General features: G+C 38.6%; 1 protein-coding gene across 6 annotated transcripts in view; it reads left to right on the forward strand.

Moving 5' to 3' along the window:
* The window catches only part of EYA3 (EYA transcriptional coactivator and phosphatase 3), a 136549-nt gene that overhangs the window by 35061 nt on the left and 76007 nt on the right, over positions 1–25481 (forward strand). For 3 of the 6 annotated variants that reach the window (XM_039511294.1, XM_039511291.1, XM_039511293.1), the window contains exon 2: positions 21466–21564. In XM_039511294.1, coding sequence (XP_039367228.1) covers positions 21532–21564 — 33 coding nt within the window. In that variant the 5' untranslated portion in view covers positions 21466–21531. Of the gene's footprint in view, positions 1–12558; positions 12600–12745; positions 12770–21465; positions 21565–22210; positions 22301–25481 lie in introns of those variants that run through there. The other 3 variants (XM_039511296.1, XM_039511295.1, XM_039511292.1) reach the window with 3 other exon arrangements.

The raw sequence follows: 25481 nt of genomic DNA on the forward strand, positions 1-25481 counted from the left end.
TCTTTTCTCAAGACTAAACATGCCCAGTTTTTTACCTTTCCTTACAGGTGAAGTTTTCTAGACCTTTTATCATAATAGTGTGGTAATAATTCTAATGCTCTGAGGTGAACCACCTAACACAAAATTACTAATATATTTAATATATAATAATGTATTTCTCTTATGACATAAGACTCTTTAATAAGGTGGTGGGGAACCTAAAGTCACCCTGCCTACAAATTAGGTAACATGATATTGGAAATTTCTAGTTCAGAGACAATTTCACCACTATATGAAAACTTGCTTTTTAGATTTCCGGGAATGGAGGTGCACACCTGAGCAGCACCGTAGCCATCACATAAGTACATTTCCTTTTGCCTGATCAGAGTTGAACAGGAAACTGCTGATGAAAAGTCAGAGCAAAATTAACTCTTTCATTTGTGCATAGAACATTTTTTAAAATTCAAGCATTGATCATTCCTGGAAGGTTTTACAATTTCCTTTTTAAAATTGGTCCAGGCAAAAATTGACTGGTCTGTCTATAGAATTGCTTCCCTCTTGGATTGCTTTTGTCCTTTTATTATAGTGGAGATCTAAGTCTCAGAGACTTGGGTTTGGAATTTTTTTTCTGTTTATTTTTCACCTGCTTGACCTACGCAGAGGTGTCCGAAGTGTTTCTGTCCTGTTGAGTTTTGTTGGACACATACTGCATATCCTTTTCTGTGACTTGCAGGTTTACAGGCTGTTGAAATGAAAAAAATTATTGTGGGAAAGAAAGAAAAAATTATTTCTTTCACTTGTTTAGTGCTGCTTTAGGTTCCTCATTACTGCTAATAAATATTTTGAGAGCAGAGTTTTATGTCACAACTAAGGTGCAAGTGCTGAGCTCCTGTGAAGAGGAGGAAATGGAGGGGCTGACGTAAAAACTGATCTTATGATTCAACTTAGCTTCACATCAACAGAGGGCTTCATTAGGGGGACATCAGGTAACATGTCCACATGTCAAATTTCTCTTTAAGGTTTCCAACCAACTAAAGTAAGAACATAAGAATGGCCCTACTGGGTCAGACCAAAGGTCCATCTAGCCCAGTATCTTGTCTTCCGACAGTGGCCAGTGCCAGGTGCCCCAGAGGGAATGAACAGAACAGGTAATCATCAAGTGATCCATCCCCTGTCGCTCATTCCCAGCTTCTGGGAAACAAAGGATAGGGACACCATTCCTGCCCATCCTGGCTAATAGCCATTGATGAACCTATCCTCCATGAATTTATCTACTTCTTTTTTGAATGCTGTTATGGTCTTGGCCTTCACAACATCCTAGTTCCACAGGTTGACTGTGCATTGTGTGAAGAAATACTTCCTTTTATTTGTTTTAAACCTGCTGCCTATTAATTTCATTTGGTGACCCCTAGTTCTTGTGTCAGAGAAGTAGTAAACAACACTTCCTTATCTACTTTCTCTACACCAGCCATGATTTTTATAGGTCATATCTTCCCTTAGCTGTCTTTTTTCCAAGCTGAAAAATCCCAGTCTTATTAATCTCTCCTCATATGGAAGCTGTTCCATACCCTTAATCATTTTTGTTGCCCTTTTCTGAACCTTTTCCAATTCCAATATACCTTTTTTTGAGAGGGGGCGACCACATCTGCACACAGTATTCAAAATGTGATAGGTAAATGTAAGCAAAAACCAATCATCCTTGGTTTAATGCAAAGAGAAATAAACATTATCTGCCAGAAATATCCAATATATATTCCATCTTTTGACAGTTAGTGTAGGTAGGTAGTTTCCTGTTGGCAGATCCTTTTTCAGTAGGCTTTAGTTTTTGGAGAAGCTTTAATTCTTCCTCCCCTTATGTATATACCCCTACTTTCTCTACACCAGCCATGATTTTAGTCTTCTGTTAGTCTATAAGGTGCCACAGGACTCTTTGCTGCTTTTCCAAGTACCAGGACTTTAGGATGTCTCATGCAAAGTCACCTGGATTTAAATATTGCCCCTCTCGAGAGATGTCCATTCCAGTTAAAGCTAGGTTTGAGGGAATCCCATATCCTCAGTAAGTGTGCAAGTCCTTTTAAAAAAGGATTTTAAAAGTCAGAAAGCCAGGTTTAAAATGTTTCTTCTTTACTGCTCCATGCAGCCTGCCTTGGACCTGAGTCCACCTATCACACACACACCCATCCAACCCCCCTGGACATCTGCCTGTGGTGCTGAGAAGTGGTCCTGTGGTGCTCGGTGTGAGTTATTTCCAAGGCTTTATTGGATATGCCTTCAACTTTCAGGGATACTGATAGGACTGTCCTTGTTAAGAGTGCACCATTCCTCCTCTAAGAGTAGAGGCAGATCTCTGCAAAAGACTCTGTAAAGAAAAGGTCAAAATTGTGTGTCTGCTCCCAATCTAAGGATACTCTATGGCCCAAGTTAGGTACCAGAGAAACTCCTAGGGATTATGGTATCTGTTGTTTGATACTGTCTCTTGAGGGCACCTTGTCAAAGATTTGTACAAAGACTGCAACCACAGGTATCTGTGGTACCATATATACTGGTTGCTACCTCTTCTTTGGCACCATTATCTGTGCAGAGTACTTCAACTTTACCCTTGAAGTTCAGAGCTCCATTTACCTCAGTATTAATGAGAAATATAGTACTGAAGGATCTCTAGATTATGGAGGATTCTGAATCTCCTTTGCTATTGGTAGGGCTCCACATTCCACCAGCATGCGTGCCCACTGCCTCAATGGTACCAACCTCCTGTCTGGCACTGCAAGCTGCAGTGAGTTACAGCCTAGCACCTCTGCCTCTGCATCCCTTCCTTTGGCATTGGAATTTTCTTATTCTTTTTCTCACTCCCAGCAAAATAGGAAGGGCTCTCCAACATATTCCCCTAAGGCCCCTTCCTCCAAGGCATTTCTCATACCTGGAACTGATAGGCTTGTTGAGCCATGCTCCGATACGTCTCCCACTATCTTCAGATCTCATGCCTCAGAACAAAGGAGTCCCCCTTCTTCCCATCCCATCCACCATACATCTAATAGCATGGTTTCTGGATGGATGTCAGAAATAGAGATGTCATCAGCATAAAAAAACTCCACCAGGAAAACTTAGCCCTGGTCTATACTACAAAGTTCATTCGACATAACTCTGTAAGCGTCTACACTAAAATGTAGCTCCCACTGATGTAACTCACCCACTACACTGAGTTAACTCCACCTCCATGAGAGGTGTAGCACTTAGGTCGATGTAGGTAGGTCGACGCAGCATCAGTGTAGACACTGTATTGCTTACATTGATGGTTGCTGCCTTTCAGAAGCTGTCCCACAGGGTCCCATACTGACAGTTAAATTGGTACAAGCACTTCTGGTGAGGATATGCACCACCGACATAAGAACATAAGAACATAAGAAAGGCCGTACCGGGTCAGACCAAAGGAGTATAGTGTGGACATGCAAAAGCGGGTCAGACCAAAGGAGTATAGTGTGGACATGCAAAAGCGATGTAATTACTGCAGTGGCTGTACATCAACGTAACTTAGGTCAACTTAATTTTGTAGTGTAGACTTGCCCTAATGCTGCTAAATGGAGAAGATTTTTATCTTTGTGTGAACACCACCAACTTCAGCTTCTTGAGACACAAGTCTCTGCAATTTTGGACTACTTGCTTTTTCTACAGAACTCAAGACTTCCAATTAATTCTGTCAGAGGACACCTTACAACTATTAGTGCTTAGTCCCTTTGGAGGGGTATACAGTCTTTTCCCATCCCACTATATCCATATTCCTTATGGTTTCCATTGACGGATTTTCCAGTTATAAGGGCACCAACCCATGTGTGGGATCTTAATGTGGTTCTGGCAGGTCTCATGTGTTCTCCATTTAAGCCCCTGGCTTCATGTTCTCTCATACGCCTATCTGTAAAGGCCTCCTTCCTTGTGGCAGTCTCATCAGCTAGGAGGGTGGGAGTGATAGGGTTCTTTATGGCAGACTTTTTTTATACTGTTTTCCACTCTGACAAGGTATTCCTTAGGCTACACCCTAAGTTCTTGCCAAAAGTTCGTGCCAGACTACCATTTAAGTCAGGTTACATATCTACTTATATTATTTTTTCTCAACCCCCATTCTAATCATGGTGAAGCTAAGCTACGTACCCTTGGTGTCCATAAGGCTCTAACCCACTGCTCAGTTCCTCTCCTAGGCTCTATCTAAGAGGATGAAAGCTTTCCTATCTCTACCCAAAGATTACCCAAGTTGGTTTTGCGGTATAATAGACCTTGCTATGAACTTGCTAAGCTCGATCCACCAGGAACTATTAGAGCCCATTCTGCGAGGGCTCAGGCAGCCTCAGCTGCTGTTTTGAAAAGCATTCCCATAATTGACCTCTGTAAATCTGCCACCTGGGGTTCTCTAGATATCTTCATTGGACATTATGGCTTAGTGGAAGCATCTGGAGCAGGTGTTTCTTTTGGCAGAGCTATTTTGCAGTCTGTTTTTAAATGAGACTCTGACCATCCACCATCTCAGATCACTGTTAGGGAGGGTATTCCATAATATATGGAAACACATTCAAAGAATAAAGAAAAGTAACCTGTACAGTAATTGGGGTTTGAGATGTGTTGTCCATAGATGTATTCCCACAACCTGTCCTCCCTCCCCTTTGTTTTGGAGTCCTGTTGGATTGGATTTTGCGGGGAAGGGTTATGAACTAGAAACTAAGCAGTGGTTGGTCATGCACTGCCCTTTGTGCTCTTGGTATGGGATCACGCAGCCCCAGTGGAAACTGCTGGCCAAAAGATTCAGATCTTGAGTGCAAGGGGTGCATGCATGCCAAGAGTTGTATGAAAAAATATTTATATGTGTATATATAATATGGAAAACACATCTCAAAGAACTCCAGTTACTGTACAGGTAGGTAACTTTTCTATTGTCCTCACTGAGCATGCTCAAGTCAAGCCTCAGTCTGCATCTAGTGCTGATCAAACTCTGCATGCGCTATCCTGTAGAGTGACTGAGCATGTTCCCTATAGCCCCAGGCTACAAGGGTGAAGCTGGACTGTGCAGGTAATGGCTGATAGGAGTTGAGGTGGGGCTGGGCACTGGAACTGAGAGCAGGGAGTCTGTCTCTCTTATGCTCTCAATGATGCACCTGCTTCCACCCAGGCAGTGTGTAGGAGGAAGGAAGAAGCTGTCTGATTTAAATGCAGAGAGGACAAAAGCTGGACCTAGAGCATTCCTGGGGAGGGTCAGGGGGGTAGATTGGGATGGGGAGCTTGCGGGGTGGAGACTGGCACTGGCTAGGCAAGGAAGCTAGGTCTGGGAGCCAGAAAGGGGCACAGGGAGCCAGTGGGTGAGGGGGGAACTGAGATTGAGTGAGGAGTCAAGAGGGATACTGGAACTGGGAACCAATGTGGGTGAGGGGAGACAGAACTGACAGGAAGCCAGGGTGTGGAGGAAGAACTAGCACTGGCTGCACAGAGACAGGGACAAGGTGCCAGGTGAGGAGAGGGCACTGAGATTGGATGATGAGATGGGGGTGGGGAAACAGATCAGGGAAGGGAAGTGCAAGGAGGCTGGGGAGTTTGAATGGGAGTCTGGGAAGGGTTGGGGAGGTGGACTGGGATGGGAAGACTAGAGGGGTGAGAGGAGGGCTTCTGCGGAAGGCAAACTGGGGTCAGAAGCCTGAAGAGTGGAGACTGGGATGAGGAACTAGTGGTGGGGAAGAAAGGGGACAGGTTGCAGGGAATGGGGCAGAGGGGGGTCAATCTTGGGAGGAATGGGCAGAAGGGTTTGTGCCCACTAAACACAGTCCCCTCCAGAGCCTGGGATGGAACCCAAGATCCCTGAGTCTCACCATTCCTCTGCTGTCAGCAAATATCTGTGAATCCCATTGGCAAAGCGTCCCAGCCCTCACTAGTGCTGGTGTACCCAGAGGAGAGCAACTTACTCTTACTATCATTTACTCCATTAGCTCAAGTGACAGAGGTCTGTGAGGTGGATCTAAAGGTTCCAACCCTTTCGATTAATCATGTGGGCAGTCAGTATGATGCTGCGTGATGGAATTCTATTTTTTTTTCAGTTTGCTTTTTAAAAAACCTAGAAGATTGCGCACACACAATTATACTAAAAGAACACTGTTAAGATTGCAAAGTCGAGCACTCCAAAGTTACTAGAATTAAAGTTAGCTGTGCAACCTTAATTCAGCCCTCTTGTGCATATGCATTATGGTACAGTCTTCAATTACACAGTAACATACTATTTAAGGGGGGAGGGATAGCTCAGTGGTTTGAGCATTGGCCTGCTAAACCCAGGGTTGTGAGTTCAATCCTTGAGGAGGCCACTTAGGGATCTGGGGCAAAAAAATTGGTCCTGCTAGTGAAGGCAGGGGGCTGGACTCAATGACCTTTCAAGGTCCCTTCCAGTTCTAGGAGATTGGCATATCTCCAATTATTACCTTTATTACCTATTATTTTCCCCCCGGGATCCCTGCCTCTTTCAGTGCACAGGATGGACAGGGTTCACTGAATGAGCAGCTATTCAAGATTTTGTTTTCTCCTTATTGTTTAATGTGCGGCCCCAGGTCTTATTTACTGCATACTATTCAAACCCTGCTCTCAAGGCAGAATTATTAATTTCCTCACAGGCTTTTCACTGGTGCTCTTCAATATCTGAGGGCTTCACAAATATTAATGAATATATTTTCAGAATGCCGCTGAGGTGAGGGGGTGTGTGATGGGCTGTACTGGGCCCTTTGAGGCCCCCCGCTGGAGACCTCATAATCCTACTACACCCCAGCCCGACCCAGAAAGGAGCAGTGAAGGTGGGTCCTCCAGGCCTACCTAGAAAGGTTACGGGAAGCAACCAATCAGAGTCCAACCGGCTCAGTTAAAAGGAGCTGCAGGGCCTGAGCAGGTCAGTTGTTAGCTGAGACCAGAAGGGTGAGGAAGGAGTGGAAGGCTGTGAGACTCCACAGGTAAAGAGACTGGGGAGAAACCCTGCTCAAACAGGGGTAGGACTGTGAAGGGTATTAGACCTCCTAGTTCACTACACTCTGTGACATTACCTAGAAATGTGTGTCTTGTACTGCTCAGTATCCTTCTGAACAGTAGAAGCTCATAAAGTCTGTCATTTCATCAAAGGAAAATAATAATGCACCAGCCTTGTTATCCCAACTGGAGTTTCCCACACACTGTAATCCAAACACAGTGGTTAAATGTATCTTATTGTTTTAACTTATTTACTACAGAAAGATAGATTTAAGTGATTACAAGCGATGATGCATAAAAGTCAAGATTGGTTACAAAAGAAAATAAAAGGGTAAAATGCAAGCTAATACCTAATGTAACAAGCTAAGTGAACTTAAAAGCAAAAGGTTTTGTCTTACCATATTCTGCAGAAAATGTCACAGGCTCGGTTTCCTTTCAGCCTGGGTTCAGTTTTTTGAGAGTTGTTGATGTCATGAGCAGAGGTGAGAGAGGTAAATTCGAGTCCATTGTCTCTCATTCTTATGCCACTCTCCCCTCTTTGAGGATTACCCACAGCTGGGGTGCAGGTGACAAGCAGTCTCTTGTTGACATAAGGTCTGGACTGTCCACATGATTAAATGAAAATTTCTTGTTTATACCTTCCCCTGCTGCAGAATGGCAGCTTAAGCTCTTTAACACCTGGCTGGGGCCAGTGTATCTTTGTCACTGAAAAACTGGTTTGTGGGTGTTACCCAGAATTACAGCATATTTCAGTAACAATCGTATAGTAGTCAAGTATCAGAGGGGTAGCCGTGTTAGTCTGGATCTGTAAAAAGCAACGAAGAGTCCTGTGGCACCTAACAGACGTATTGGAGCATAAGCTTTTGTGGGTGAATACCCACTTTGTCAGGCGCATGTCATATAGTAGAGTCTGATAACGGCACATATAGTGTTGCTATACATAGTCCAACAGGATAATGATATATAGCAGATTATGACTTTTCAAGTGATACCTCACAAGGCATACTTTGTACACAATTTAACATAGTCTTGTAAAAGTGATGAACATAACAGTGTAGACCGTCACGCACTCCTTCCATCTTCTGCAACAAATGAGGCCAGGGTCCAACAGTCTCCTTCCCAACACAACACTAATTCATTCACTGAGCACCCTCAAACCTGTGCACTGAAGAGGGAAGGGCAACTATGGGAAAAAACAGTCTTTAATTATGTGATTACATACTGTATCATTATGTATATGCAGAGACAACCTTAATTCTGGAATTCCTAACTATGGAATGCTTAGCTTTGCAACCTTACTAATGTTCTTTTAAAGACTTTTTTGTGTAATTACACTTACACATAACTTGCGCTTAATTTTCAAATGGCTATGCTTTCTGCAACACCCTTGTGAGGTGGCTAAATATTACACCTGTTTAACAGATTGAGTGAGTTAGTGAGGTAGAGAGGTTAAGCGACTTGCTAACAGAGGGGGATAGTGTCAGATGGCACTTGTACTAATGAGGTCTTGCCCTCTAGTCCTGTGGTCAGGCCACTACTTCCATAGTATCCTTCTTCTGAAGTAAATTTTGGGAACATGATGGATGTGTTAACTGGCAGTAAAGCTTTGAAATTTGATGTTGAAACAATTTTCTTTTAGTAAAAATACTAAACTACCCAAGAATTCATTCCTTCTTTAAATTTTTGAGTGGGTTACTCTGGCAATCAGTGGTTGCTAAGACGCAAATTGCTAGATGTCCTAGAACTGCTTGCACCGTGATAAGTATCATGGCCATTCCTAAAGCAAAATAATAATGAGAAATCACTAAGTTTGCCATAGTTACTATGTTTTAAATATGGTTGTGGCTTATGGCTGAGCACTTAAACAGATTTGGGGAAATGATGAAAGATCTATTTAGAGATGAATCTTCAAATGTGCTGAATCCTGGCAGCCCTTTAATAGTCAACATATGAAGTCAAGACATGCATTTGCAAAATATTTATTGCTTCTTGTTGAAAATAAAACTGAGGGCAGCCTAAGGTAAATAAATACAGGTCACTCTTAGTGATTAATATGCTGTGGCTGTGTGAGCTGACCTGCTAGTGCTCTGAAGAGGCTTTTTTCTGGAAAGCTGTTTACCTATTGTGTTTTAACATGCAGTGCAGTCTGTGAAGGTTAACTACAAGAAAGTTTAGCAGTGGCCTGTAGAGGGTGGTGGTGGTTTTTTAAAATGCATTTAAAAGAGTATTGTAAACTTTATTTAGGATAGATTTTTCCCTCAGAAGATGCAATCCTAGCAATTGTATAGATTTTCTGTGGATGTATAAAAGTACATACAAGCCACAGAGACATGGCTGGCTTGCTTGCATGAGTAGATAGATATGTGTATAGCACATGTGCATAATTTAGTTTCACAGGGCAGTGTTTAGGGACCCCATCATTGCATGTTGACTGAAAACAAGAGTTCTACTCTGGACATCCGATTTATTCAGCACAGTTGTAACTGGATTGTGAATTTAGAAACTACATGTTTGTAAATTCAGTTGTTACCAAAACAGGAAATAATCTCACTGTTGCTATTATGTTATGTTTCTGTGATCAAGAGTGTTCTATCAGGTAGCTAAAAATGAAAATGTTGTAAGGGTAGATCATTTTATGTTTGTGATCTAATTCTGTTCTCTCTAGATTAGTTTGAAGGGACATTTGGGATGTTTTAGGCTCAAAATGTAAGGTTTTGTTTAAAGAAAAAAATATTTTGCATAACTTACGATGAAAATTGATTTGCTTTCACATACTATATTTTTGAAATTCCAGGGAAAACAAGTTTTTCCATTTAAAATTCCCCAGCTGTGTTTGCAATGTAAACATTAGAGCACTGGATGAGTGGAAGAGAAATAAAAACAACAAAAATGACCAATATATTCTTTGTTCCAGCTAAGTGTACACTGAAAAGCATTTGTTGTGATAAGTTAATTGGAATTTTAAAATAATAACTTTTAAATACTGATCTTGTGATTCAATTTGTCCATCTAATGAAACCATTTGTTGATGTGATGTTATCCGGTAATGTGTCCACATGTCAAACTGCTCTTTAAGGTTTCCAAATAAAGTGATTGGTTTTTGCTTACATTTACTTATCTTCCATAATCTTCTTTTCTCTTTGCACTAAACTATCTGCCAAAAATATCCAACCTATGTTCCGTCTTTTAACAATGTGACTAGTTTATTATAGGTACAATGAACTTCATCTTCAAATTACTTTGCTTTTCACAACATCCTTGTGAGGTAGCTATATATTGTACCTGTGTAACAGACTGAGTTGAGTTAGAGAGGTTAAATGACTTGCTAACAGAGGTAGGTAGTGTCAGACGGGGTTAATAATCAGGAATTCTTGTCCTTCAGTCAGACCTCTACTACAGTGTATTTTATCTGAAGTTAATTCTTGGGACATGATGGAGATGTTAACTAGCAGTAAAGTTTTAACCCTGACATTTGTGCACCAGACTGGATTAGATGACGTCTTGAGGTCCCTTCCAGTTCTATGATTCTATGATTTAAATAGTTTTCTTCTAGTAAAAATGCTTAAAGGATTTCATTCTTTCTTTACATTTTTACACAAGTGTGCAAACTAAATGCTTTAATATTTGTAATCCATAATTCCATTTTAGCCCCATAGGGTTTTTAGCCTGGACTTTGGCAGACTGGATCATTTTTCTTTCAGAAATAAAGTAGATGGCTCATATAACATGACTGCTATTTTAAGGCGCAATTAAGGAGATCAGAGTTTGCATCTCAAACTTGGTTCTTTATTCCCTGTCTGGGAATGCAATCAGGCAAGTCAATATAGCCCCTAGCTTCATTAGCTGTATGTTTTATTCAAACACCCTTGGTGCAACCTAGGAGGGGTATTTAACTGGCTGTGGAGAGCTAGCTCTCCTCAGCTGGAGAGATGGATCACCATGATCCTAAGTCAGGGGTCAGCAGCCTTTCAAAGAAGAAGAGCCACTTTTTTGTTTTTTATTTTTGACCAAAATATTTCGAGAGCTGCATCACACGCAAAGCTACTTGTAGAGTTAGAATTTATCAACTAATAATTATTGAACATATTAAAGTTATTACTACTCACCAATACTTTTAATGCGACTTCTGCCGTTTGAATTTGAATATAACCAGGAGCGGGCTCTGGGCTGGGGCAGGGGATTGGAGTGCAGGAGGAGGTGCAGGGTCTGGGAGGGAGTTTGGGTACAGGAGATGGGGTTCTGACTGGGGGCAGGGGGTTGGGGTGCGAGAAGGGATGTGAGGTGTAGGCTCTGGGCGGGAGGAGCTTACCACAGGCAGCCGGCAGTGCAGCAGGGCTCTCCCCATGCCACTCCTGGAAGCGTCTGGCTAGTGGCATGTCTCTGTGCGCCCTGGGGGGGTGTCTCCGTGCGCTGCCCATGCCCACAAGCACCGCCCCTGCAGCTGTGAGGATGGGGCAGAGACATGCACAGAGACATGCCTGCAGCCACTGCTTTCGGGAGCGACGTGGGGCCAGAAACCTGCTGTGCCCCTGGCTGGGAGCTGCCTGTGGTAAGCACCTCCCAGCCAAAGCCTGCACTTGGCACCCCCTCAAAAAATGGCTGCCTGTACAGGGGCAGCCAAAGGGCTCTGGAGCCACAGGTTGCCGATCCCTGTCCTAAGTGCTTAGGGAATTGGGGGGGAGGGGGCACACTCTGTGTGTGGAAATTTTTTAAATTACATTTCTAATAAGGCAAATAGAGTGGATTTATATGAATGGGGCTCAGGAACATTGTTACAGAGTAGTTCTGCGCATGAAGAAATGAAAGATTCAGTGTATGTTTTTCCCTGAACTGACTTAGTCAATTACACTATTTTAAAAAAAAAAAAAAGATCTTGGCGTATGCAGCTTTTTGGTTCGTTTGTACCTTGGTTTATTTCCTGCCTGGTGTCTATTCTATATAGATTCTTATACCATGCTTATCACCATAATGTCTGAATGCCTTCCATTAGTGCTAGGTGTTATGGTAATACTACTAAGCAATGTGATATTTATAATTTGTATTAACAATGTGTCGCATGTTTGTTTCTGGAGTGGAAGGTGATCAGGATTATGATGGTCCTTAGTTCCTTGGAGAGTTCATTCCACAATCTTGGAACAGCCCCCAAGAAAGCTCTGCTGTTGCCCTTGGTGTCCTTGTTCTTTTTTGTCTTTTAAAAATATATATTAATTTGACTAATGTTAATGTGTTATGGTTCTCCAGTTTGTACTAAATCATAAACAAGAGTTAAATTTATCTCCCAGCTGGGTTCCCAATGTTTTATTTTTCCCAATCAGAGATATTCCTCCCTTACACAAACCTCATCTTTTTAAGTGTAGGAAGGCACATTAAACAACACGTAATTTAATGCCCTCAAATTTTGTTAGCCCGTTGAGCTGCTTTATGATCTGGTTGTTTCATGTCCTTCATAATTGTCTGGTGCTGCCAAATAGCATTTTTCATGATCTTTGACTCAGTCTGCATTGCTGGTCTACATGTTTAAGGAATTTCTCATGTACTTAAATTTAAGACACAAGAGCTGGAGCAAGAAGAATGGCAAATAATTCACTTCTCATAGGAAAGCTGCGGGCTGTTGGATTTGTGATGTCTCAGACAGATTTTTTCAGGTGGTAGGAAGCTTTTAGTATTAGCATAAAGTTTAGGATGTAAAGACTAAAGCTGCTGTGATAAGTGCTGCTGATTATAAGGCTGTTTACATATTGACATATTACTCTTTTAGGTTAACCCTATATCCTAACATGACCTAATCATTCTTGTTTGTGCCATAATGCTGCAGGTAAATAATGTTTTCCTTCTTAACATAATGTGTAGACATTAGAAAACAAGATTGCCCTTACCAGTAGTTCTACTAACATCTATTCACTCATTCATGTCTCCTCATAGGTTGTAACTTATTTTCATAACCTGAATGAAGCATTATTTTAAAATGGTTTAAGTATTATTTTTATATTTAAAAAAGCCTAAGGGGAACTACAGTCTATTGCATTTTAAATGCTTTGAGAAGTTAGATTATTTACTTTCAGGGGGTTCTTAATAAAAATCAGTGACTCAGTTAATCTACAGCTCAGCTGACCTGGATCATAGAATCATAAAAGATTAGGGCTGGAAGAGACCTCAGGAGGTCATCTAGTCCAACCCCCTGCTCAAAGCAGGACCAACACCAACTAAATCATATTATATTGGCTATATTGCTCCAAAGTACTGAGAAGCCATAAGCATTTCTTTGGTTATTTACCTGGCAGTGTACGGGATCTTCTGAATATTGACAAATCTTTATAGATGTTCCTAAGCAATCAGAAATACTCCAGCCTTACCAAGAGATTCATTTTACTTTTAGTGTTTCTGCCTTCAGAATAAAATGATTTTTATCATACTAGAGCATAACTAAAATTTCATGTGAAATAGTAAAACATAGATTCCATAACGTTGAAGTTTTGATAACAGAAAAAGATAGACACAATTCCCCAAAAAAGCCATTGTGAAGAAAAGTTAATCTTCTGATAAAATTTTAAAATGCTAATTTAAAGGGCAGAGATTGCTGCTTTTACTATAAAAGGACTAATTTTAATTAAGACTTTTCTAGAACTCTGAAGGAGTCCTGTGCAATTATGGTTCTATTAAAAAACACAACCTTTTCTAGAGTGGAATCCCTAATATTATAGTAAGGATTTAATTTCTAGGTTTTTATATAGAATTAATAAAATGTAATACGGAGTATAAATGTGGTTAGATGATAAAATGGGAAAAGAGAAATCTCTTGAATTGTGATCCCAAATTTGGAACAGAGCTGTTAATTCACCTGTTGGTGTTTCTGTTAAAGAGTATCACTAAGGTACTGGTCCCATGGAGTTTTATGACTTCTCACATGGAAAAGATATTAAAATGTAAATCCATTGCATGCAGGCAAATATGTGGGTGGGTGGGGGCTGTCTTCCACATCTGGTGGGAGGGTCTGAAGGTGGCCAAATTTTGGATGTGTATCCTGGATATAACTTTTGAAATTAGTTTTTGAAAATCACTGGATCCAGATGGCATCTGATCATCTCTCATCTCTTAGTGGCACATACATTTTATTAAAAGTCTTTTTTCTGTATCACTGGAGTTAATATTGGTCACTGAATGCTGCTGCTACTTTTGCTTCTGAGCATGTTTTTAAAGTAAATTTTGTATTATCGAAAGTTGCCAGATTGACCATTCTAGAGAATCAAGCCCTCTTTTTGTCCACTTAGTTATCCGTTTGCATTGTTTTGGAGGCACATCTTGCCATCCCTCCGCCCTTCAGTGACCCCTTCAGGGAGAGAAAAAGTGAAGTTTAGTCCTCAGATTTACTCACTCCTAGACAGCTCTACCAGTAAGAATTCCAGCTGAAGCCCCAATTCATTTCACATAGGTCTGAACTTAAAACAAAATGGAAAATTGTCTAAATTTGGAACTAGACTGAGACCCCTTGCTGGCTGATTCCAGGTAGAACACTGATTAATTGAAGAAGAGGACTTGGATGTGGGGAATAGGATGTCACTAATGGAAATGAATGCTGGGAGTTGAATGAAAAATGGGAAAATTTTGGCCAGCTGATTAACGAAGTAGTGGGAAAACCCGAGGAACCCATCTGAACTGTCCTTTGGGTAGGGACCGGGGCACAAGGAAGTCCTCTCTTGGATCAGGAAGTAGACCTCTCTCTTTGCTTGTATATGCATGCCTGCTCGTATTCTGACATGGAGGAACAGAGGTCATTGTGTGGGGATTGAAAAGTTACCATCTTCTGGCTCCAAATGCAGACTAAGAAAGCAATTAGCAACGCAAATACAGAAATTCTCTAACTCCTTACCTATTTAAGTGGTTCTACTTCCTGATTCCACAAAAGAGTGACAGTACAGTATATGTTGGGGTGGAAACATGTAAACCTCCTCGTGGCATTTGTACAATAGATTCAGTCCAATCATCGACCTTGTGGGATCTAACAATTTTTAATGATTTAACTACCCCCTTGGGATAGAAGCAATGACTAAGACTCTTAGGGCTTCTCTACACTGCCACTTACAGTGCTGAAACTTTCCTTACTCAGGGATATGAAAAAACACCCCCAAGTGATGCAAGTTTCAGCACTGTAAATTGGCAGTGTAGACAGTGCTACAATGCTGGAAGCCGTGCTCCCAATTCTGGGAGCTATTCCCCTCGTGGAGGTGGTTTCTCTCCCAGCGCTGGAGCCACAACTACACAGCCATGTTAAAGCACTGCCGCGGCAGTGCTTTAATGTTGGCTGTCTAGAAATACCCTTATTCAAACTTTTACCTTTGCTTTACAGTGTGAGAGTGGTGAATTGAAAAATACAGCAATCCAGAGGTGAATGTTTGGGTCTAGCCTACTCCACCCTTTAGTGTCAAACTAAATTGAAAGCAGTTTGCATAGACCTTGTTTGAATAGTTTGTTAGCTTTTTTCTCATCACGACAGTACAATTTTTGACAGAATTTGCTGCTGACAAAAGGTGGTCCTGGAGGGCAAGGGCCTGCAACTAGTGTGTAGACACAGGGAGGCTGTAACAGGGCAATCTCGCTAAGTAATCTGCCTCAGCCCTGTCCTGAAGGGTCCAGCTCTCTTTAGGATAAGAGAGGAAGTTGAGTGTCCTTGGCCTCTTATCTCAAAATGCCAAGTAGGCTAGTCTAGCACAATTATATTTACTTTTGTTCTGTTAACTAGAACATAGACAGCACTAGACAGTTTTTTCTGTAGTCAGCATTGTCACTGTGAAACTGGGCATATTCATTCTGCAAAGAGGATATGTTATATAATAATGTGTACAAATACTGTAAACGGACTTTAGAGGTAGAGTTTGCTAAGAAATGGCTTACAAGGCTTCAGTGTTTTACAGTTTATTTTAAGTTTTACTGGTTACTTTATTTGTAGTTTCTCATCTTGATAGCATTTTTCCCCTAGGGAGCCCTTTTCCTTTTTGCAAATATGGATTTTTATCCCCCTGTATTTTAATAGGTAATTTTGTCCCTCTGTATTAGTATGGAAATTTTTTATTTTAACAACTTCAGCTTCTGTTTTATGCCTAATATCTACAGCCTACTGCACACCAGCATTGCCTATGTTGTAGGAAGCAGCAGCATTCACTCTACATTTATTTGCTTTAGATTGTTTTAAAGGCAGACCCCATTCAGTTTCTATGTTGTATTTCCTTTGTTGGTTTATGGTATTAAAAAGGCACGTGTGGAAATATTGAATTTTTATATTAATAGTGTTTCTAATAGATCCTTTGAGTATAGTACAAAGTGAATGTGAACAGAATTTTTCTTACTGACATTATAGATGGTCCAGAAGGCCACAAATGCTTGAATAATTTGCTGAGATTCTGTGCTATATTATCACTGCTCAAAGACATGCTAATCTAGTAGGTGCTGTATGTGTTGTACAATAATCATCGTATGGAGAGACGGAAATTAAACATCCAGAGCAAAAGTGACAGTAATAAAACAGATTCAATGCATCATAAAGGAATCAGTGGAGTTTGTATAGTATCCATAAAATGTGTGGTTTTCTGTAAATTAAAAATTAAGGGGAATTAGCTATTTCACAGAAGCAGCTTTTGATATCAACTATAAATAAATAACTTTCCAATTCTTTTCTTTTTTACAGTGTATTAACACGTTGTATACAAGCTTATAGATCACAATTGGACTTAATTTTAGATAACTACAGTTTCTTTTTTGTTTTGTGGTCCCCATATGGAGTCTAACTCCATGTTATGACTACTGCATTAGCGTATCTATGCACTGTGTATCTATGCACTATGGCACAGAATCATTGTTACAGTAGTAAAACTAGCGCTCGCTTTTTGGATCTTCTACAATGTCAGTGTAAGACAACCTGGTAACAATACAGTACGTAATACTAATTTAGTGTTCCTGTCCTCATCTCCCTGTGCTGTATTTTTTAATTCAGTGAAACCCTAAAGGAAATAAAATACAGACACTAAATACAGAAAAGGATCCTTGGGGATCTTCCACATCTAGACACTGCACAGTTCCTGAATACTAAGCACTCTGCAATACCATAAATTTTGAAGTGTTGAAGTATATTTTAAGGAATTGGTTGGATGATGGACTAGGTGACCTAACAGAGTTGTCTCCTGTCTAATTCTGAATGCCCATAGGGTAGAGAAATGGGGCAGATCATCATGAAATGTCTCTTTTTCCATTGTAGCTCAGAGCCTTAACATTATTTTAACCCCTTCATTCGAGAATTAATTGCTACCACATGCAGAAACACTATTAGTGGTCCTTGGGGGGATAAGGGATTGAAATAAATGTGTTAAATATTGTACATTTTAAAACCTCAAAGTGTATCATAGTGAAATATTTCATTGCAGTTTTCTATTTAGTATCTTTAATTTCATTATTTAAAATTGTGTAGAATCTGAAAAGTATACATTCAGGCAAATACAGTTTGAGCAAAAAAGCAGTGACTAGATACTTTATTATTAAAAAATAAAGTGCTTTTCACTGATATTTTAATTAGTTGGTGGTATTCATATCACAGTATCTTTAACTTTAATCATTTGCAATTTGAGAGATGTACTAAGTTCCAGCTGACATTTTCAAGACTCAAAGCCAAAGCCGATGGTTCTGGAAAAGGAGATTGCTATTTGCTACTAATATCAGTCTGGGTTGCTGAGGGAATTATCTCTATCCTCACTAAGTTTTAACATTCCAAACTTGCCTGTTTAAGATTTTTAAAATAGGGTTTAATGCAACAAGACTCTTTTTACTTGCCAGCACTTTTAACACAGGTTTGGCATGGAGAGAGAGTGTCAGAATTTTGCTATAGGAACAGGAGCCAGAGAAATTGATATATGAAATGTTATAGTCATGCTTCTGCTTTTTGTGTCTTTTATTTTGAAGTTTAGGAGAATGGTTTTTCAGTAAATTGAACAAACTAAAGAAAATGGTGTGTAAAGCACCTATCTTTTTGGAATCTTTTTTATAATACTGGCTCTAGCAAACAGCTACTTGCCCATAATGATAATAAAGTAGCTTAAATTAATTAATACAATTACAAATCGGGTTTAAATAAAATATCAGCACTAAAACTTTATTAATTTGATTCAGATTTCAGTGTGTCAGCTATATTTTCGTCATTCTATTTTGCAGCTGACGAAAATTGCTATTTATTTTTAGTAGAATCTTGTTTCTTGAAGACAGTTCAGCAAACACTGAACTTGTCCTTTAATAAAATTTAATTTTTTATTTAAATTTAATTTTAATTTTTTCACAATTAAAAAAAGAAATCTACTGTTTCACAAATCTTATTCAGAATCTTGAAACTCTAGACTGCTTCCTGTCATTCAGAGTGATAGCCATGTTAGTCTGTAGCAACAAAAAGAAACCATTTTTTCATGTTGTGTGTGTGTGTGTATATGTATATGTGTGTGTGTATATATATATATATATATATATATATATCTTCCTACTGTATTCTCCATTGCATGCATCTGATGAAGTGGGGTTTTAGCCCATGAAAGCTTATACCCAAATACCAGTTACTTTCTTCTTGAAAATACTCTGATTTCTTAATCTGTTGAGCTGTGACTTCATGTTTTTATGAGGTTAGCCAACATTTTGAAGTTTTGAAGACCCAAGTATGTGGAGTAAATGAAACAGTACAACAGTTCAGACTATATAGGAGAGCTAGGGATGCTGAGGGTGGTTTTGGTAAAATATGATTGTACTGGTTTTTAAAGATTGTCCAGTGGAAAGTGTGTAGATATAGTTATCAAAGCATGGTTACCTTAATTTTTCATGAGTTAAAAAATCTGCTTTTGAAATTAGTTTGTAATAAAAATGGTGAAAATTAGAATTCATTTTCTCTAACTTTTTAACCAATTTTCTGCCAGCAAAGGTGTGTGTTTGCTAAATAATATGGCATATACCACCCATCTTGTGTCCTGACAAAAGGTGAATAAAACATTAAACAGACATTCTAAACTAAAAAGCTGTGTTGCTTAGAGAACTCCTAATCCTCTATCTAACTGCACTACAGTTATCCCAACCCCTATAATGCATGCTTTCTCTTGTGCTGGGTGTGTTCTGTGTGCTTCTCTGGAACTCTAGCTACAACTTGGATTGGTCTTTATAGGATGTCCTCTGTTTAAATGGCAGTTCATTATAGCAAATGTTTCACACTCTCCTTTCCTCTGGGAAACAGTCCTGGCTCAAGTTCAGTTGCCAACTAGACAAGAAGTTTCTCTGTTTTGATTTAATTTTGATTTTGGTGTAGTAATTGGTTTGATTTGGAGACGCTTTCTGCATTCATGGTAGCAAGCTGTGCTATTTGTTTGAAAAGGAGGATCTTCTTATTGTAATTGTAACTCTATTTATAAACTAGATGTGAGTTTGGCTTAAGTTGTTCAGCGCTAATTCCAGCATTTGTGAGAACAAATTTGCCCTATGATTTATTTGGAAAAAAAAAATTTAAAAATCCAGATCAGAAAACTAAGGAAGTTTTCACTCTTGCTTTCTGTAGAAAACCAAACCAAATAAACATTTTTTATGGAAGTGTTAGGTCAAAATGTCAGATAGGATTTGAATCAAAATCTGATTTGTAAAGTAATACTCTTTGTTTCAGCTGTAAACTTTCAAAGAATTTACTGTGTAGTTCTGAAAATATTTCAAGAATCTTTAAATTCCACAATTTTCCTTTCCAGTCTTTATTTATTAAAAGGAGTAAATTACAATTAAAAAGGAAATTAACTTTTTATATGTAAGATGACGCTATGAATTTAAAATGACAAACTACAAATTCAGTTTACCACCCACTCCTTCATCTGCTGTGCGGTGTGTGCTATATACAGTAAATTTTTTTATATATATATATATATAGAGAGAGAGCACACACACACACCCCAACCCCAAAATGGAAAACTGAGAAATATCAGGTTGACCCAAAGTGAATTTTTTTCATTTATTTTTCTCAAGAAAAATTTTAAAAAATTAGTTTCGGTTTGAACTGAACTGGATTTTTTTTGGCTCAGTTTGAGTATATTGTGTAAGGTCATAACCTCTTGACCTATTTATTTTTCATTGGGATGATTTCATTATATGGAAGGTGCTCAGATACCACATAAGGGGCAAAATATAAGAATCTAAATGTCGAGAGAACAGCTGCTACATGATGAATATAGGGCCAATCCTGTTTCCATTGAAGCCCATGGCAATGTGACAGGATCCGAGTCTAACACAGTCAATAAATTATGAACATTGCTGTTATTTATGTATTCCTAAATTATGATGTATGCTTTTTGTGGTTGTTTTAACCTAGCTGTAAAATGGCTGTGTACTTCTTTTGTGTGCTTCATGTGTCTTTTTGTGGGGAAGGACTGATTTATAGGGAGGGTACGAAATTGTTTACATCTTAGTGTACATCATGGGAGAAGTGTCTTACTCCATTGAATGCGTATTGAAGGTAAATCAGTTTTTGAAACACTCATTGATTTCAGTGTTGTGAACTGAGTTTTGCCGACGGTTTTTATGTCAGTGGTTTGGAGACAGAGGTAATCGAAGAGCAATTAAACTTTAAACTGTAATGGTTCATATTCAAAGTTGGGTGTCACTATTTAACCTCTGACATTTTGCATCCTGTTGGTACTGTTTATTGGCATAAGTCTAGTGGATTTTATTTTTTTAAATGCCAAAAAGCCAGCTAATGAAAAAGAACACTGCAGAAGTAATGTTTTTATTTTATTTTATTTTTTTGAGTAGCAGACTATAAGAATTCAGTAAAACGATTCTGAAAGTAGTCTCCTTCAGAACGGTCACTTTTCTCCAGTAATTCCAGTGGGTCTTGACTCTTGTTTGTTACAGTCGGCACTTAATACAGATAGCATTTAGTACTAAAAGCTTTACTTTCTTTGAAATTAACTTTTTTCTTTCAAAGTAAAAGGTCAGACTACTCATTCTTAAGTGTGCAATTTAAACAGTTAGTTATTGCTAATAATCAGTCTTGCTTGTAGAAACATTTAGTTGTGAGTCATGTCCTGATTTTTTGTGTGACAGTTATGTAAATGTTCTAAATTAAAACAGGTTAGATTGTATCATTCTGTTTACTGACATAGTAGCCTGGAGTTGATCACTTAAATTAACTCTGGTAATCCTAAAGTGTTTTTACAGCGCACGTGTATGATTGAAATGTTTAATATATTGGCTTCTATAGTGAGTATGTTACAAGTGAAATGCAGTAGAAATGTGCCACGTGCGTTTAAAACCCCCCCACCATTGTTTATGTCTTTGGGGCTTAATGGTAAATCTTTGTTTTAGAAAACCTCCATATGTGAGTTTGGTCTCTTATTTTAGAGATGGCAACATGACTTTAGAAAGCTTGAGAGCAGAAAATATAGAAATTAATATTCTCTGATAGCCTAAATGATAAGCACCCCACAAAGTATATAAAGCTATGAACACCTTTTTTAACAGGCTTTGAAGACTGCAGATGAAGACACACATTCTAACCATTTTAGCATAATAAAAATATTAATACTCATGGAAGAGGCACAAGACTTACCAGAACAACCTGTAAGTATATTTGTAAAATCTTATAAATTATTGGAAAATAAGTCAATAGTCTAAAAAAAGTCAATTGTCATTATTCTAAGGGGGGATAACAGGAAATATGTCTTACATTTGTTGTGTATTTCTAGATGCGGGGATTGTTCTTGCTGTTGGTAAAATATATTGTGTATTAGCCTAACTGGGATTATACAAACTACAGTAATAAAGTGAGTAGATAGGTACATTTGAAGTTGTAATATCTTCGTTTAAAATCATGGATAATAAATATTTCCTTTGTTCAGAACCTGTACAATGAAATACATGGTTTCAGACCATTTATAGAAAATGAAAAATTACTATTTAAGATAGCACTTGTAAAATAGTTACCATAAACTCTATGCTCTTTAATTTCTTCTGGTACCATGGAGATCTTAGAGAAGGTCCCTATTCCCTAGCACATTGTGAGCAGCTGTTGCAGGAAAGCAGTATTGTCACCTTTAATTTAATTTAATAGTGTCTGTAGATAAGAAGTATGGTTGGAGTGATATGTTTTTAAATCCTATTTGCTGCATCCTAAAACCAAAGTTCTGCTAATAAAGATTTTAGGGTGAATAACTGATTTTAAATACTGTAACAAAAACATTTTAATTTTTACTATTTATATTTACAGTTTCAGAATTCCTCAGAGGTGCTTCTTATCACTGATCATGCTCTTCTTGATAGAAAATTTGTTGACAAAGTTCTTAAAGATATTTGAAATGTTAGTGCATATTTGTTTTTTAAATTACTTAGATGGAATGTTATTGTCAGTTCTGGAAGAGTAAATGTGAATGCAGGATAATAATCAGCATATTTGGTATAAAATCCTACATCTAACTTTAAAGTAAATGCAACAGTGTAATAATTAAACACATTACTTTACAAACAAAAATTAATGACAATATTATATTTAGAATTCAGTCAAGCTTGATGCAAACAAAACAAGAAAACATTACTTCATTTTTATGGTAGTCTGTAACTACTTTTTATACTGAAGTTATCAAATGTACTAGAAAACATGGGGATATTTTTGGGAGGAATGTAAATTTAATAATCTTCGCATAGGAAATATTTTGGGGATGTTCAGACAGAAGAACTGTATCTCCTCCAGTTAACTAATCTGAGAAATCTAGTTAATATTTTGCAACTCTTCGTGTATTACAAGAATGGATAAACTGACATGGGGACATTCAATTAAACTGAAAGGCAGGAAATTTGAAACTAATCAAAGAAATACTCTCCTATACTACACACACACAAGTGGGAAACTGCCACAAGAAGATTCAATTGAGATTCAGAGCTCTATATGATTCAGAAAAGGATAAGACATTTATATAGGTAATGAAAACATCCATAATAGCATCCATAGGTAAGGAAAACATGTCTATGAATCCTCATGCTTCATTTATAAACCAGCCTCTGACAGGAGTTAGGAGGAAACTTTCTCAATGGGCAGATTATTCCAAAATTATCCACTGTGAATTTCCTTGCAATTTCCTCTGAGTCTCCTAGTAATCACTGTCAGAAATGGACTAGTGGACTACATTGACCACTGCACTGATGTGCAATTTGTATTGCCTGTAAATATTTGTTTGTCACCTGTACCCAGTGAAGGAGGGAACTAATCAATGTGGTTAACATTATTTTTCACAGTGAGAGCATTGTTGAAACCTACTGTTACCATTTAAAAATAAAGAAAGGAATGAATTCACCCTTGCAAAATTCTACTAGCTCATTAGCAGTTGATTGATATTTTATATATCTGGGTTCCCAGTTTTCCCCCCTTTGATTAATTATGGCAACAATTACTTTGAAAATGTAATCTATTACAAACTACTGATTACTAGTACAAAAGATAGTGTTACATATTATTGATTACTTATGTGATTTATTTTACCAAAATATTTGGAAGAATGGGGAAAAAAGAGTAATTCCAGACAATTTATTATTTCCTGTTTCAGTCGGTATTATTCAAATATGGAATAACTGTAATGTCTGCTTGAAGTTTACATGAATTGCTTTTCATGGATGTTGTGTGGTGTGATTGTTACCCATTTCAAAATATCCCACCATAAAGGTTATGTCCTGCATCCTGAGATCTTGATAGGCAGGACAATTTAGTCCCTGTTTTTTGCTGTCCCTTCTTTTCTTTCCAAGTGCTTTGCAACAGTAAGAGGGGCTGTCTGCTGCATAGTGTGGGCTGCCACTTAAGGTGGGCTTCCCCTGCTCTCAGTGGTTTAGGGTTCCCAGGAAAAGGACTGGGAATTGAAGACAAAGGTGGGGAGGTAGGTATGTGGCAAGAGTGATGGTAAGTGATCCAAGGGTTACTGTTTCTTATGAAAAACTATTGTATTATTTATTGGGATTACAATTTTCAAAAGTAATCCCATACCGTGATCAGTTAAAAAAAAAAGTGATATAATTCTATGTAACTTATTCTAACAATCCTGCATGGCAAAAGGTGGGCAAGTAGATTTTGTGTCACAGCTGGTAAATTTTTCTTGACAGTTTTGCAAAATTGAGATATAAATTTCAAGAATCAATAAAATCTCATGAGCGTGGCCAATTTTAAAGTGTTATTTGAATACTCATCAGATACACCAGCAATAAGAAAGCTAGAGCTGCTGCTGCTGCCAGAGCAGAGAGGAGGAATAGCCATCATTGGGTGATAGCCGAAAAATGCATTGCTCTTCACTTGTGCATGAGCTTTTAGTGTTGGGTGGTATTCTGCAATCTCGGAAGCTGAGATTGGAGCACTATTTTACTGCTGTTGCATTCACAGCCAGTCATTCTGTTGTATTCTTTTGCTGTAACTAGAAGCCCTATTGTAATGAGCCAGCCACTCCCAGTCCATATTCAAGCCCAAATTAATGGTGGTAAATTTGCAAATGAATTTTAGTTCTGTGGTTTCTCTTTGAAGTCTGTTTCTGAAGTTGTTTTGGTTTATGTATGGCTACTTTTAAATCTGTTATAGAATGTCCAGGAAGATAGAAGTGTTCCTCTATTGGCTTTTGTATGTTACAATTCCCGATGTCCGATTTGTGTCCATTTATTCTTTTATGTAGAAACTGTCCAGTTTGGCCAGTGTACGTGGCAGTGGGGAGTTGCTGGCATATGATGGCATATATCACATTAGTAAATGTGCAGGTGAATGAGTCCCTGATGGTGTGGCTGATGTGGATGGGTCCTCTGATGGTATTGCTAGAGTAGATACGGGGACATTGGCCAAACCATGTGTCAGTATAACAATGCCTGCATCTGTAATTTTCACTCCATGCATCTGAGGAAGTGGGATTTTTTTACCCACGAAAGCTTGTGCCCAAATAAATCTTAGTCTTTAAGGTGCCATCGGACTCCTTGTGGTTTTTTTAAAGTCTTCATGGGATCCCAGTCCATTTTGGACCAGAAGTGACCAACCAAATCTGTGTTTAAATTGATCCCCCTACAATAGTACATCATGCTACCATTAGACTAGTGAGCCATACACAAATGCAGTATTAAATACTAGTTTAATTTCTCTTACTCTAAAATGCATGTTGGGACTTCTGATTTGCTACTGTTGTGAACAAAGAAATGATTTAAACTTCTTGCTTCAAGTATTATCTTGCTAGGGAGAGGGTAAGGTATCCTAGTTCATGGCAGCTGAGCATTGGATGCAGTTTGAGTGCTAGATCTGTTCGGAATAGGATTGTTTTTGAATTAACGGAGTTCCTTGGGTTACAAAGAACAGTCCCTATCAAACCTTGGGAGCTGAGTATCCCAGTGCAAAAAAATGTGTAGGGGGATGTGGGAGGGAGACAGGGAAAAAGCAACCTTGCAAACAAATTCTGGGGTAGCAGTAGTTGTTTAAATCAGGGAACTTACAGGTTTCACTATTTAACTCCAGGACTCAACACAAGGCT

The sequence above is a fragment of the Mauremys reevesii genome, linkage group 23 (genome assembly GCF_016161935.1).
Source record: "Mauremys reevesii isolate NIE-2019 linkage group 23, ASM1616193v1, whole genome shotgun sequence".
In the NCBI taxonomy this organism is placed as follows: Eukaryota; Metazoa; Chordata; order Testudines; family Geoemydidae; genus Mauremys; species Mauremys reevesii.